Source organism: Hyposmocoma kahamanoa, unplaced genomic scaffold (assembly GCF_003589595.1).
Source record: "Hyposmocoma kahamanoa isolate Upper Pololo Valley unplaced genomic scaffold, ASM358959v1 102, whole genome shotgun sequence".
Classification (NCBI taxonomy): domain Eukaryota; kingdom Metazoa; phylum Arthropoda; class Insecta; order Lepidoptera; family Cosmopterigidae; genus Hyposmocoma; species Hyposmocoma kahamanoa.
The window spans coordinates 17737051-17753053 of record NW_020653337.1 but is presented as its reverse complement, the minus strand read 5'-3'; the positions used below and the strand labels follow the sequence as shown (position 1 = coordinate 17753053).

At 36.1% G+C, this 16003-nt stretch overlaps 1 protein-coding gene across 1 annotated transcript; it reads right to left on the bottom strand.

Annotated features, from left to right (window-relative positions):
- Positions 1 to 431: 431 nt before the first annotated feature.
- LOC113233998 (serotriflin-like) lies at positions 432 to 10566 on the bottom strand. The gene is made up of 5 exons (XM_026469229.1): positions 10476 to 10566; positions 8029 to 8162; positions 6574 to 6719; positions 1561 to 1755; positions 432 to 1075 (listed from the first exon to the last, which is right to left on the bottom strand). Exons 1-5 carry the CDS (start codon positions 10564 to 10566, stop codon positions 844 to 846), a joined length of 798 nt encoding a protein of 265 aa, XP_026325014.1. The 3' UTR covers positions 432 to 843.
- Between the last annotated feature and the right edge of the window lie 5437 nt (positions 10567 to 16003).

Sequence of the window (16003 nt, the reverse complement as noted above, 5' to 3'; positions counted from 1 at the left end):
AAAAAAATCCATATCAATGAGGATTTCGATCAGTATAGTAAAATTGCAGGGTTTTTTTACATTTAGCAGGTTAGATTCCCGGTTCAAACAGGCGATTATCTAAAAATCTTTGAATGCAGTTCGAATTGTTTTTAAAATCAAAATTAAGTCTTCTTTGAGTAAGATTTTCTATCTACGGTAATTAAGGTACTTTCCTTCCATGTGGCATAGCCATGGGACACCCCGTATAAGTATACTTATTTCTTGTATTGAAGGTAATGTTGTAACGTATATTTTAGTTGTTGAAATTTCTTTAAGAATCGATTTACGGTTCATAGACACTTTTGACATAGTATAACTAAGATAAGTAGGGTAACTTTGCGGGTCGTCCAACGCGTTGTAAAATTGAAGCACTAGCTCCGTGTCAAAAAAATGACATGAACGGGTTAGACGTGTTTATCGTTGTATTTATGGTAGTTTGATTTCATTTATATTTTTCATTATCATATTCCATAATTAAGATACCAATCCGCGATCCTGGTATAAAAATATCAATACTTAAGAACTTCCGCAATTTAACAAAGTTGTTGCAATATAGCACGAGAATACGAGTACTGTGATGAACACATTAATATTTTCAATTTATATTTAGAACTTGTAGGTGCAACTAAATAATAATGTAGCAACCCTATACTTCGAGGGAAGTGTAGGCATTTAGTCGTCGAACAGGCGGGAGTTGCCCTACTTGCTCTTATTATACTATGGTTTTGATTTGACAGTCCGGGTAAAATTTAGAAGAATATATTTTGCGTCATATTTTGCGTCAGCACTCTAGGCGTTAACAAAAACAAAATCACTACAGTTTCATTTCCAAGGATAGTTCTTGTGTATCCGTTTGTTTCCACAAACACAAGTTGCGTTGCAATTTCCCTGCGTGCATATGCCAGGGTACTTGATCAGCTCGTAGCAATTGGAATAAACGTCTTTTGCAGGACACGGATTCGTGCATAGAGATTCGCTTACACACTGGCCTGGGCATTCTGTACACTGCTTCCCTGGCTTGTAGGGATACTGGACCAAGCTTTCGATGTTGCCCCTGTAATAATATAAATCAAACGTGTTAAATTATACCAATACAACATAAAGGAAATGAAACTATTTTTTCAATACTCAATTATATCGCTTTTCCATAATGTGAATTAACATTAAGGAAAAGCGATATAATTTAGTGACCAATAGGGTGGTCTGCACTAATGTTAGATATATAACTGGCTGATGATTCACCATCTCAGTCAGCCGTGTCAGTCGGACTTGTAAAGAGCCAAAAACATGCACGCATCTACAAAGCAATTTAATCTGTGTGAAGTTCCCAACTGGACCCGCGTGTGAAGTACAGCCCAAGCCCTCTCATTGTAAGAGGAGACCTGTGCACAGCAGTGGGACTATATATAGGCTAACTATTATCGTTATTATTATTTGCCTGTTTCCGTAAACTTCAAATGACTGCGAAGCTTGGACTTCAGAAACAAGTGTTACATATTGTTGTCAAACAGAAGCAAAAATGAGCGCTGAGATACTTACGCAGGACAATAGTGGCACACATAATTATAAAATTTTCCCCAAGGTCCTCCTTTACACAGAGCAACCCCACAGCCGACTTTATGGCTGGTGGCCCACACCATCTGAGTATAATGACCGATGTCATGAAGAACGTAGTTTGGGGCACCAAAAGTAAAGTTTTGGTATTCAAGGAACCAGCTCTTTATCGCGAAGAACCTGAAAGGAAACAAACACGTCTGTTAAGTTAATATTCAAGCAATTTATTATCTAAGAAAAGAAGATCCGAAGATAACGCTATTTATGTATACAAGTAACTTTGATAATTTCGGTAGACCAACAGTAAGCACTGTGGGCTCTAGATTAGAGATGCCGCAGACGTCTGCATCCTCATTCTCAATTCCAGATCTGCAAATTTTTAAATAACACATCCGAATCAATCGATGCAGAGTTTTTACGGTTTCAGATATTATGCTGGCCAAGATAAGATCGTCGTCGTCTAATGCTAAATAGCCAATAAGGGTATGAGAATCTGGCAGCGTGTAATGCAGACAACGGCCTGTTTGTTATCTAAATAAAAATTATTGGGTTATCTATTCACATAAAGGACGGCTCACAACATCTTCAAAAAGTTTAAGTATCAATATAAATCTTTCATAAGTTTTGGAATAAAATTGGCTATAAATCCGATGAAACGTTCGCATCCGCGTCCGCATCTGCGAATGTCGTTATAATCCACATCAGTGGCATCCCTGCTTCCGTCAGGGCCGTCAAACTTTTCAAGAGCTCCAGTAACTACTACAAGGAAAAATAAGCCTCCTTATCTATAAATAATTACCATAAATTGGCCATTGTTTTTTTTACATCAATTCTGCAGAAACTAATTAAAAGATTATATGTCATGTAAGCCTCCTTGTAATACCAGATGGTGCAACAAAAAAATTACAAACAAACATTTTATAGATATCGTTGGTCACAAATTATTTCAGCTGGTAATCCTGGTGGGTTCTCTGTACAAATTTCCGATGTACTGAGAATTTATATTAGCAAATTTTTTGCTTTATTCTTCTAAAATAAAAAACATGATCGTAGGTTTTTTGTTACTCGTTCTCTTTAATTATATCACTTGAATATAGGCAAATAAAGTTTACAATCGCAACGTGACAAAACAACCAGGCTACATCACAACTTACAGTTCTCACGTCAATTCGAACCGGCCAATCTTCTCTTCAAGCCTGACTTACTAACTGCCTTTAATCCTCACTTTAATAGCTTAATATTAACTAGAATTAATTTACCTAAACGTAAATAATTTGTTGCGTTGATACAACAGGTTTATTGTATTGTTTGAACAAAATCCCACTCAGAACAGTACACGATGCAATGAGACCATAATTCGCAGACTAGTGTTCACTACCCAATTTCCGCGCCAATTTGATTACTTAAATATTCAAATATATTATCGTGTAATTATTAAATAAAATTTCACGATACAAAATCGAATTTCTAAATAATAAAAATTGCCACCGAAATTAGGTATTGAACATTGGTCCAAGAATGACGGGAACCTTACCAGATTTTTTTTTATGATATCTAGAGACCGGATGAACTAGTCGTACGCCTGATGGCTAGCTATTCGCCTACCAATAACAGTTGCGGACTCAGAGTTTCAAATCGCAAAGGTGCAATGTCACTGCACACGTCACCCTGCGACAAAATGTTGATAAGTCCCGTTTGCCTGTAACCTCACTAGCATCCTTAGGGCGCATTTATTCGACATAAATTTAATCGCTCTAACCCCGCACGGTCGCCGCGCGGTCGAAGAGCGGAGTCCGCATTGCCGCCGCGCAGCAACCGCGTGCGTCTAACTGTCATGGCAAAATACGCTTTATTTGTTTAGCTTTTACGTTTTCACTTAAATGAGCGTCGCGGGTATGCGGCCGAGTCTGGCTTTGGTCTACGCGGCGGCCGCGAGCGGAGTACGCAGCGGCCGCGCGGTTTAAGTATTCAGAGGAATGTAAATGATGTTGCCTAGTAAATAGAATTCAAATTTGCCATTAACGTAAGACGTGGTAGCGCCATCTATGAGAAATCTATGAAAGTTTTAAGTATTTTGCCATGACAGTCAGACGCACGCGATCGCTGCGCGGCGGCGTCGCGGACTACGATTAGCTTTTACGTTTTAACTTAAATGAGCGTCCCGGGCGCGCGGTCGAGGCTGGCTTGAATTTGGTCTGCGCGGCGGCCGCGTGGTTGTATTATTTAGAGGAATTTAAATGTTGTTCTCTACTAGTAAATGGTATTCAGATTCGCCATTAATGTACATGAAGGCGCGGTAGCTGGGCGGTCGCCGCGCGTGTCGCCGCGCGGCAGCCGCGCGAAAACTTTCGCCTCGTGTAACTGAGTGCTTACCCTTCAAAACCGGAATTTTGTATGAAAAATCATTAAATTTGACCAACTTCTGCTGTTTTGATTTTTTTTCGTCCCATACAATGAAATGATCCTTACCTAAAACTGAGTCGGTCAGTAGTAAAAAAAAATTTTTTTCAATTTTATTCATTTTTATGGACAACTCATGCTTGACCAAATAATTGACTATGCCAAAATTTATTACACAACTTAATTCTAAGGTTTTAAGACAGTTTCCTTGTATCTTCTATGGTTCCGGATTTCCCCATTTAAAAAAAACGCTACGTATATTGTATAATTTTGGTAAAATTACAGGCACATGGGACTTGTCAAATTATGTCTCTAAGTCAATTTGAAATTTAAATGACTCTGAGTGGCACTGCAAAAGCTAGTATGTATCTTACCAACAAGCGCACGACTAGTTCGTCCCTTCCCTTCCCTTTCCCTTTCCCTTGGTATCATACAAAAAGAATCTTAAGCAGTCTACTAGACACTGAGATAGTGTTAACGAGGAACACGATAAGGCACCTGTGAGGAGATTATAGTGTGAACAGTGCTTTTTGTGACCTAGCCTTAACGAAACGAGAACGCAGAAGGCTCCACAAGATTTATTGTGAGAGATAATAACAGGAAAAGGAAGGGCCAAAAGGGCCTATATTAAGTAAATAATTTTAATAGCAATCGACATACTCAGGAAATTAAGATGATTTGTGATTTATGGGCACGTCAAGAATTTTGATGGGAATGACGACAAATAGAATAAACGTAAGAATAGTGAAGGAAAAGGGAATACGAGAAAGATTCATAATTTTAAGAATAAGTGGTCAGGAACCAGAAAAGAGAACGTTAAAAAGGTGGGATGACGATGAATGAGGTCAACATCGTCACATTTTCTTGTGTTATACTACCACATCTACCTACTTCCTAATCTACTCCATGTGAACGAAATAAACAACATAACATATTTATTATTTTTAACGAATCATAATTAACGCCTACTTCATTTATAAAATGTTAACAGAATGTCCGATTGCCCTCGAAATCTATAATTAAGTGTTCACGAAATTACTATTAGATATAAACGTTTCAAAATCGTGATGGTACTGGACGAGGAAGTTAAGTGTAATAGCAAAAACTAGTAAAGAGATCCACCTTAGCAATTTATCACTCATTCAAGACCTTGGTGTGTGAAACACGATTCATTGATTCACTTTTGTTATGGATCGTTATTGAGATCGAGCTTTTATTGCAGCGTTTTTTGTATTTCATATAATAAACTATGGAACATAAATTGTTTGTAAAAAAAATTTGCCAAGTTTCCTCCACACTGGAAAAAAATATAACTCAAAGTTTTATTGTCGCCTAAAACTTTTATGATTATCCTCCTAAAACCCAGTGTATATCAGAATGTACATAATATGTGAAGTTATTAAGACCCAGACAATATTATTTATATCATCACTTAAATGCCAAATGTACATTATAATGAAAGTATCGTGTTCAAATTTAGCACTACAAATTCTGTAAGTCCAAAAATTCTTTAGATAACTTTTTTATAAAAGAAACCGACCTCCAAAGTTCGTGGAATTATATCTATTTGTCAAGTTTTATTTAATCGGTTACCGGAAAGTGCGCGAAACCAGATTCATCCCCTAGTTTGCCATCCTTACAGGTGGAATTCCTTCAAATTTTAATGGGACCAATACTGAAGTACCCCCTTTCCAAATAAAAAAAGAACCATCAAGATCGGTTCACTAATGCTTTGAGTTATCGCGTATCATACATACAATAATCTCAGCACAGAATACTACATCGATTTGCCAAGTTTTATTGAAATCGATTACCGAAAAGTTGCGAAGACGGATTCATCCTAGTTTTCCACCCTTAGCGGTAGAATATTTTCTCCAAACTTAAATGGGACTACTACTAAGGTGCCTTACAATTAAAAAAGAATTATCCAAATCAGTTCACAAATGCCGGGAGTTATCGCGTAACATACATACAAAAAAAAAACATAGACGAATTGAGAACCTCCTCCTTTTATTCAATGAAGTCGATTAAAAATCGATTGCGGTTTCAATACACAATACAAAGCTAAGGGCGCTGGTGAAATTATAGGCACATTTTAGGTACATGTCTACCTAAGTCTCACAGTTACAGATGTAGCGGCAGTGCCCCTCAGATCGTTGCTATTCAAAGCTCTGAATGGCACTGCAACTGTCATGGATAGGCATATCACTTACCACCAGGCACAAGACAAGTTCGTTTCGTCGTTTGATATCATAAAAAAAATACCTATGAATAAAGATATTTTTGTTTCGATTTGTTTAAAGGTTCAAATCTTTAATTTAAGCAATCAAGTTTTTTTGTTATTGTGAATCATTTAGTTTTATCATTTTATCTCCTATAATGGTAATTACCACAACATGTAACACGTGACTTGTGTGATATTGTAAGATGTGATGCTAGTTGAGATTTTTTCCTTGCACGATGATCGTAGAATCAAATTTGAAGCCGTGTCAAAACGTTTTGGGTTAACAAAAAACCCTTTACGCTTGCATTACATTTGTATTTATAATATATAAAAAATACTAAAGAATCTATTTCCTGAAAGGTTAATGCACTTACCAAGGAGTTTTGTGTGAAGAGACAAAGAGGTTCTGCCCGCAGGAACCATAAAGGGGAACTGTGTTTTCTATGGGAGGATTGTGCTGAAGAAATTTGCAGCGTTCTGCATATTGTTGCGCTTGTTGCGCGGCGGGCTGATGCCATGTCTGGAACAAAGCATTAATTAAAGTACATTGTTTATTAAGGGCGGTAAATAAGAAATTACGAACGAGACTCTATTAGAAGCCCGAAGTTGAAGAGTGAGGGCTTTCGGAGTCGAGGTTCGTAATTCCTGTACCGTTCGTAAAACGTACAAAATTTTTCATCACACTTGCACGTAAATAGTAACCCCTTTTTTCTTCTCATTCCAGTCATGTCGGTAATGAGAAGAAAAAAGGCCCGAGGGTTTTATTTGGGGCATTATAGTCAAGCTGCAAAAAGTGCGATGAAAAAATAGTGGCGGTTGTTATTAACGTATATCACGAAAGTGCAAAAAAGATTTATTTATTTAAAGAAGTGTACAAACTAATTACATAGAATGTTTTACATGGGCAGTTCAGAAAGAAGTTCACAGATATGTCTAAACAGTTGGTACTAGACAAATGTTAGCATCCAGAGAATAATATTTAAAATCTTTGAAATAATAACAAGTAGTTCTCGTCGACTTGTCGTTAAAAAAAAATTTTAAAGCAATATCTAAAAAAGCACGTATGATTTATATGTCTACTTTCTTTATGATTGTTAATGTCTAATAATAATAATGTTACTTAAAACAGATTTTTTATATAATAACGCACACAATCAACATAGCCCCGCACTAGGGAAACCCTGTGTCGCGGGTGCCATGGACATACACATAGACAACCACAAATTACACCCGAACCCACGAGAGAAATAAACGTAGGCCATACAAATATTTCTCCCAGCCCGGGAAACGAACCTAGGACCTCTGCGTGGCAGTAACGGCATAGTAACCGTTTGGCCACGAAGGCAGTTAATGATTATTGTTAAAATATGGTAAAACAAAGAAAACAAAACAACAACTAAAATAAATACGCCTTTTGAAGAAGTATACGCAATTAATTTTACTAAAATTGAGATGGCTTATCCTCTAAGAAGGGAGGTACCTACATACGAGAGTTCATAGTACAAATGTATATAGTTCATAATACAATTCATCATCATTATCATCATCAACGCATTTATACGTCCCACTGCTGGTCACGGCTCTTCTCTCCGATGAAGGTTTTAGGCCATAACCCATTAGCCCGATGCGGGTTGGGCAACCATACGTTTTCCGAATGGTTGTGAACCTTCTTCGACGTTCATCACGATATTTTCTTTCATCGAAAACCTAATCAACTTCTAATTAAATTTCGCACACAATTATCGTATATAAATAAAAAGAAACTGGTTGGCAGCGTCCCCAACCAGCCTTTACGTATCCATTTCGGTCCTTTGTCTATAGCAACTTACCATAAGTAACATATTAGAAGCCGTCGGTTGCACTTTGGTGCGGAAGAAATTGTGGTACATCACCACTTTGCGCCGCACTATCGCTCGTTTTGGACTGAAGCCTTCATCTGGAATTAACTGCGATGGAAACTGTTCTGAAATTGAAATAACAGTAACATTGTATTATGTTGTGTGCATTGCCATAAATAAATGTTTGAGTGATAGACCATAGCAGTTGCAGAGCTAAAAACCGCAAAGATCTAAGGACTGCGCCCGTCACCCTGAGACTTAAGTTGACAAGTCCCATGTGCCTGTAGTTTCACCAGCACCCATACGTTTCAAAATCGGAACGCAGTAATGCTCACATTACCGCTTGGCGGCAGAAATAGGTAATGTGGCAGTACCTACTTCCTCCGACGAACTCTTTCACAAGGAGCTCTACAGCTACAAAGAACTGTATTGTTTGTATTGTTTGTTCCAATTACGCACCTTTTGGTAATAGAGGGCAAAATAAACATTGTAACTATAATAATAAAATATGTTTTACTAAACCATAGTTACAACAAATTCCGGTTGAAAACGACGATTATATAAAAGCCAGTAGTGCCCAATATATATCAAAAACTGTACTCAGTATTTAAATTTTTTTGTTGAATGTCAGGAATGTTTCACCACCATTAGCTAGTTTGTTATAATTATTAACACAAAGATTCGAATCGACGTCTCCTAGCAAATCGTGTCAGACGCTATGCCAACTAAGCCACGGAATGAATCAGCGGACCTCACGAATTCTTATATGCACTTCTTGTCAGATTTTTTGTATTTACTTTTCAACGACTTTTTAGTCGTAGCGCCATCTTTGAGAAATCTGTATTCTATCTATACTCCGTATTTCTACTAAGCAGCATAGTAGAGATGTCGAAATAAAAAAATAAGTACCATGAATGGATGAAACACGTCACACAACACAATATTTTACCCTTATTTATTATAATGAGCATAAACCGTGGATTTGTTGTTTGGTGTAGCTAGAGTCGTGTTGGTCTATAAGATTTTACTGCACCATTCTGTCCTTTACAAAACTTTAAAATAAAAAAAGATCTACTAACTCGGTTACTGTATTTTAGTTGGTAAGAGCGCTGGCTTCGGTGTGGCAACAAGTGCTGGTCCATTTGTGTTGTTCGATCTTTGTATCAATAATAATAACAAACTAGTGGAGTACTTTCACGAAAAAGTTTTTACTAGTATGATATATGAATATCATACAAGTAAAAACATCATGATATTCAATGAAATACAAATTAATATAGCGACATCTGTCGTCAGCCTCTTTCAACTTTTTTTAGTAACAACATTATGCTATTCTATAAAACAAATATCCTTTACAAATGTTTTCCGTGGTGCAGTCGTTAATTGTTATAACAAGAGGCATTAAACAAACAATCTCTACATTTATTATTTAAATAGACATTTGCGTGTTCAACACTACGTACAATAATAATGTGTTGTATGATTTTTCATTGAATCACTTCTAATGAAACTTGAGACTAAAAGCTCCAAACAATAATCTAATTGATCAAACGCGAACGGGAGATCATTGCTCTTGTTCTCAATTTCACTTCGAACAATGTGTATTCTAAAGGAGCAAATACAACACATTTGCCGTAGCAGGCAAATGTAAGGTAATAGGTACAGTATATGTACAAATTCCTTAAATAGTTATTTGACGGCAAGGCCGCGAAGTTGTTATTTGACGCGATTACTTGTATTGAAAGCTGAGTAAGCGAAGTGCCCCAAGATTGAACCATGAGCGAAGCGAGTGTTTCAAAAATAAAATCCTGACCGTAGCGAGGGTTTCAAGCCACGAGACGCAGTACAACCTTACTGCCGAACGAAACACACAACTTTTTACCTCACTATAGCGAGAAAAATGGTAGATGAAAGAAAAACATTCATTCATACTTAAAAAAAATTAATAAACAAAATTAGTTATATTATTGTCAATTTAATATCGACAATAGTAAGTATAAATTATATCAACGTATTTGTATGACATAAATAATGTATGACAAATCGCGTAGTTGAACGGGTCATTATGTTTTTTTTTTATCGAAAGAAAATGTTAAGTGCTGTAGTCCATCGTCAAGTCCGAATTACAAAAACCTTTTCCACGCTAGTGTGGAAAAAAATCGCTTTTGCGCGCAGGCTTCTAATGAGAAAGAAAGCCTTTCCGAGCTAGTGAGGTGAAAAAGTATTTTAGTAACCGGCGTGACAGTTACACTGATAAATATTAATTTAATTATATTGACCGTAGCAGACTTGGCGTAATTTAAAAACTTTGGTATGGAACTCTAAAAATATGTAACATGTATTTAGAAAAATACTTAAATTTGGTGAATATCGTTGGATAATAATATATGTATATGTGTAAATAGAACAAGAGAAGTAAAATATAAAAAAATACTTACGTACTGTCCCCCACGTATTCACGCTGTGCAAAACTATGAATCCATTGAAAACAATTAAGACATGTAACCAAATAGTACCACGGTACTCCATTCTGTAACGAAATGATAAATTATACAATGAAATCTCTTTAAAATAATTTCAATTGACCGACTCTGTCAACATTTAAAGATCTACTTCATTTACCATATTTTTTTACTGTTGAATTAATACATTTTAAATTCAACAGTAAAGAAAAATTTAAAAATGTTTATACGCATCAAATTTTATTTTCTATATATAGGTGCATCCCGCTGAATTCCGCCAATACTAGGTTTTACTTGTTTTTCTACATGTTTAGGTAGACTCTGTTACTAGTAGTTGCGTTACCTAACTAAAGGTTAACCAATAGTTTACATAGAAATGTTAAAGTACAGAAAGTTACCTGCGACCATATTACAGTAGGCGAACGTACATATATAACAAACAACTTTGTTATTAAAACTTACTAATACGAACGAAATGGTTAAAATTCACCTTTCCACCTTTTTACCAAGTGATGGGACAAATAAGTCATGCGCCTGGTGTTAAGCGACACGCCTGTCCATAAGAGTACAATACCACTAAAAATTCTAAATCGCAAAGATTTGAGGGGCACTACCACTACGCCCGTCATCCTGAGACATAAACTGAAAAGTCCCATGTGCCTGTAATTTCACCTTTGGAAATTGACCCATGTGTTATTTATCTAGATAGCATGAAAAAAAATTTATATGACGATTTTCATAATTTGTAGTAGGTAATCGTTCAGATATTGATACAACATGGGTCATGTTTTATGAAACATGCAAGTGCATGTATTACAAAATTGAGGAAGTTAATAACAGCAAAATTCGATGCGCAGATGAGTAGAGATTAGAGATGCCACGAATAGTGATTTCGCCGAATACTGAATACCGAACATTCGACCACGCTCTCGGCCGAATATTATTTTATATATAATATAATAATATTATTACGACACCACACTTATTTTTGTTTTCTTTTGTTCGTCTGTGTTATCAATTTTTGTTTTTTTTTTGTATCTATGTGTTGTGGCGTTGTAATAAATGTCTATTCTATTCTATTCTCCTTTCTTTACTTTTGTTGTAAAATGATGGAACGATAGAATCAATACATGACAGTTTCTAGACCTGTTTTGAAGAAGTCGTTACAGATAATAAGCAAAATGATGAGGATGTGGAGAAAAGTTCTATTGCACATGAAATTGATTTTCATTTGAAAACTAGACCGGACGGCAGATTCTTACAAGTGGTGGTCAGCAAACGCAAAGCAGTATCCAAGCCTGTCAAAATTTGCTAAGATTTATCTACAGTCTCCTGGCAGTAGTGTGTAGGTATAGTGAGAGGCTATTTTTTTTAAATTATCCTCATAAAGGAATTATTTATGAGGAAAAGTGTAATCGTTTGTTACCAACCAATGCTGAAAAACATATTTTCATTCATCACAACCTGCCACTGATTGATTTTAAGTATTAAAGCAATAAGTTGCGATTAAAATGCACGATACATTTTGAATAATATGTGTTTTTTCTCATTATTTGGTATTCGGTCGAGTAGTCCTAGTATTCGGCCGAATTCCGAATATTAAAAAAAGTGGCCGAATAGACCGAATACCAAATAGCAGCCGAATATTCGTGGCATCTCTACTAGAGACGATAACGAAATTTATTAACTTTCAACGCAATGCCAATTGAAGCAGGTTCTTTTTTATTTGATAATTTGTACAATGTAACAATAGCAATAAAGTGCCAGATAATCACATCAATTACCTGGTATCAAACGCAAATTTGTTTACTATGGGTACTACCAGTGTAACGAATTTGGCTCACGTGGCATTACCCAGAACACCAAAGTAAAATCAATTTAGCTAAGTTCGTTTCTTAAATTGGTCGTAATAGTCGAAATTATATAAACTGACATGTGATAGGTCGTAACAATGTCTCGATGAGTTAGACTAACTGTAACAAAATTAATTAGGTAATTGTAGAACCGACAACAACGGGAAGAAAGATCTTCCAGCATAACCAGTCTCACGTATGCACTCCGAGAAATAAAATAAAAACAATAATATACAAACAGCACAGACCACCTATTACGCGTACCCTTATGCTTGGCTAAGCTATGGTGTCATCCTGTGGGCTAACAGTACAGATACCTACATCAATCCTGTTTACTCTTCAAAAAAAAGCTTGTAAGTAGTCTGCTAAATAAAAAACAGACCGACAGTTGCAAACCTTTCTTCCAACAGCCTCAAAATTCTCAGTGTGAAAAATAATTTTATTAAATTTGAACAACTTCTGCTGTCCCGATTTTTTCGTTACCTACAATGAAATCATCCTTATAAGAAACTAAGGGTCGTATTCTAGAACTCTACTCAATGCTCAAGTCAGGATTTGAGTATGGTTTAAAGCACTCGAAATCATACTCAAGTCCCTGCCATTAGGGTCGTATTTCCATTGCTTGAAATCATACTCAAGTCTGCTCAAATCCTGACTTGAGCATTGAGTACAGTTCTGGAATACGACCCTGAGTCTATCAGCATCAAAAAAAATTAGTCAATTTTATTCATTTTGTATGAAAAACATTTGATTAAATTTGACAAGCTGCTGCGATTCCAATTTTTCCATTCCATTCAATGAAATGATCCTTACATGAAGCTGAGTCGAACAGCACTAAAAAAAAAATTCGATTAATTTTATTCATTTTTATGGACAACTCACGCTTTACCAAAAAAAATAGACTATGCCAAAATTGTTTTCACAAAAAGAGACTTAATGGTTCCTAAGACAGTTTCCTTGTATCTTTTATTGTTTCGGATTTCCCCATACTGTCCTTAGATGTATAGTAAGTAGGTGGCAAGCACTGCGATTTTTGACACAAAAAACAAACGAAAGTTATAAAAATAATAAGTTTGAAGCCTATATCGGTGTAGCAGTGTGTCTGTCTGAATTCGTGGCTCCCAAATTGATGATGAACTGATCGCAAAAAGCTATGGCATTTAATTTAATCGAGATTATTTAACCTGTGTTTGATGACCTGTTCAGGTATTTAGAAAGAAAGAAAGAAGAGAGAAAAACGTTTATTCATTAAATTTAGTCACTTAAGTCTAATGTTTAAAACTAAAACAACAAGAGACTGAGTAATTTTAAGTTGGTAAGTGTGCATAGCCACTATGCACACGCAAAGAGAAAGGGATACGATTCAGTAATATGTCTAGGTATCTCGGGCGAAATAAAAAATAGGCGCCTTGTCGTCGAGTTGCGGACACCAGCCCGTTACACCAAGTACCAAGTACCAAGATCTCGGGCGAGACAGACGCTAATTTTCAGTCGTGTCTGGGGGTTAAGTCTCGTTCTTCGTAAGACATAGCTCCGAAACAATTACTGTCAAATAAGTAATAATAGTGACAGCGGCATAGCTCGTAAAACTGACGGCAATTGGGGCAAAAAGGTTCTCGAATGGAGATCATGAACCGGAAGGCGTTCAGTGGGACGGCTCCCTACTAGATGGACGGATGACCTTGTAAGGTCGGCGGGTAACCGATGGATGCACGTCGCGTCCGATCGGCTGATCTGGAAATCTTTGGGGGAGGCCTACGTTGCAGTAGCAGTTGCGTAGCAGTGGACGTATTCCGATGAGGATGATGAAATATTAATCAACCAAATTAAAAGACGCATGATGCGAATGAAGCTTCGTACTTGATTTTGTTTTTTAATTTGGTCGATTATTTCTTATTTGACAGTAATTGCTTCGAGCGAATATCAGGCAAAGAACGAGAACGAGAGTACAAGGCCTGCGTCGGCTGAGTACTAAGGAAAATGGTACATGCTGTGTGTATCCTCTGTAGTATGCCACATTACACATTTACGATACACGTGCCATACACGTATATTATTACATAAAAGCTTGAAGTAAATATATATAAATATAAATAAGTTAGGAACATCCGGCCTCAGAGCATACGCTGGTTTTCGATTAACAGATTTTTCATTTTTAAAAAATGTTTATAGATCGTTATAATGTCAATATCATCAGCTCTTTTCTCAGTTGCTCTAGGGAACTCAGTCATAAAATCGGACCTATTTCGGATGTCGCTTGTGCACTTAGTGCGATTCGAATACGAGAAAATACGCATATCGCTTGTACACCTAGAGATAAAAATGTTCCCTGTGACATTTCGTACCGACATTTCACGGATTCGTAACTGGGAACTTCGAAATGAAGAACAGGAAACGTATGATCCTATCGAGAAATCCTATTTTATGCAGCCTACACCCAGCATAAATACGAACTTTAAGAGCATGAGAAGCGAAAAAAATACGTATTTTTATTTAATAAATCAGATGCTATATAGACGACGTAAACAATTTTTTTCTTCACCTGTAAAGTTGTCAAAATTGAGATAGTACCGATTGTCAGTTCACAGTCGATACGACGTTCTACTGAACATGGGTTTCCCTGAAAAGACCAGTGGAGGCCTAAAATTTAAATGAACTTTCCTTACATTTCCTTTATCGCTAAGTAAGTTGCAATAACACGTTTTAGTTAACAACTAGATACATCTAAATTCAGTTGTTCCACTTAAAACTATCAACTGATAGATACGCTTCAATTCACTTTCATTAATTTAATCAGAGCATTGTTACTACGTTTAAAACATTAGGACACAATTTTCATGCTATAGCAGTTAGTTTAACCAAATGCTACTTAATTAAACCTAAAAGTGAAAGCAAACTAAGCTACATTACAATACACGGTTTTGCGTAATTAAGTAGAAGTAGGTATGTAATTAAAACTCACCTTTTAATTCCGTTTAACAATCCTTAATATCCTTACATAAAATACTTAACGTTGCCATAGGTTTAAAAGCTATATTTTATAACCAACTGCAAAAAAGTATTTATTTCCAATCACGTAAGACAAACGTTCGTCTTCATAGAAGCTGTGGAACGCGACTGAACGACGTTGTGTTGAGCTACAAACGTTCCTTATATCAATTGTACACATAAAAGCCAAATAAAAAAACGCCAATTGTACATTCGAGATGATCATTAATATTGACCTTTTCGAGCACGTAACTACAACTAATATTTAATTAAGATCTGAGATTGACTTGGCCGAAATTTTAAATGTAACTTTACACCTATTGTTAAAACCAATAACTTATATACAATAACCATTAGAATACACGGGGTTATGGTAAAATACCAACAACTACGCAGGACTATATTACTAACACCATGAACAAAAACTTTTGTTATATGAATTTATTAATTCATTCGATTTTATTTTCTTACAAAAATAATAGGATTTTATGCGATTGTTGCATAGTGATTAGGATTCTGTCGAGTACCAAAGCCTCGTAGCGTAAGTAATAGGTACCTCTACTAGATTTTAAGACCTAATTGTGTATTTAAATAGTAGATTGTTACAACATGTGCATAAAACGCGCCTTTTTACCCGAGACGTGTATGTTTATGGATAGGCAT

Bases quoted from the DNA above. Each gene is read 5' to 3' on its own strand.
- LOC113233998 (XM_026469229.1), bottom strand. From the start codon at position 10,566: ATGGAGTACCGTGGTACTATTTGGTTACATGTCTTAATTGTTTTCAAT. The intron at 8,163-10,475 runs GTAAGTATTTTT...TTTCAATTTCAG, and splicing joins GAATACGTGGGGGACAGTAC to AACAGTTTCCATCGCAGTTA. The intron at 1,756-6,573 runs GTAAGTGCATTA...GTTTCCTTTCAG, and splicing joins TCTTCACACAAAACTCCTTG to GTTCTTCGCGATAAAGAGCT.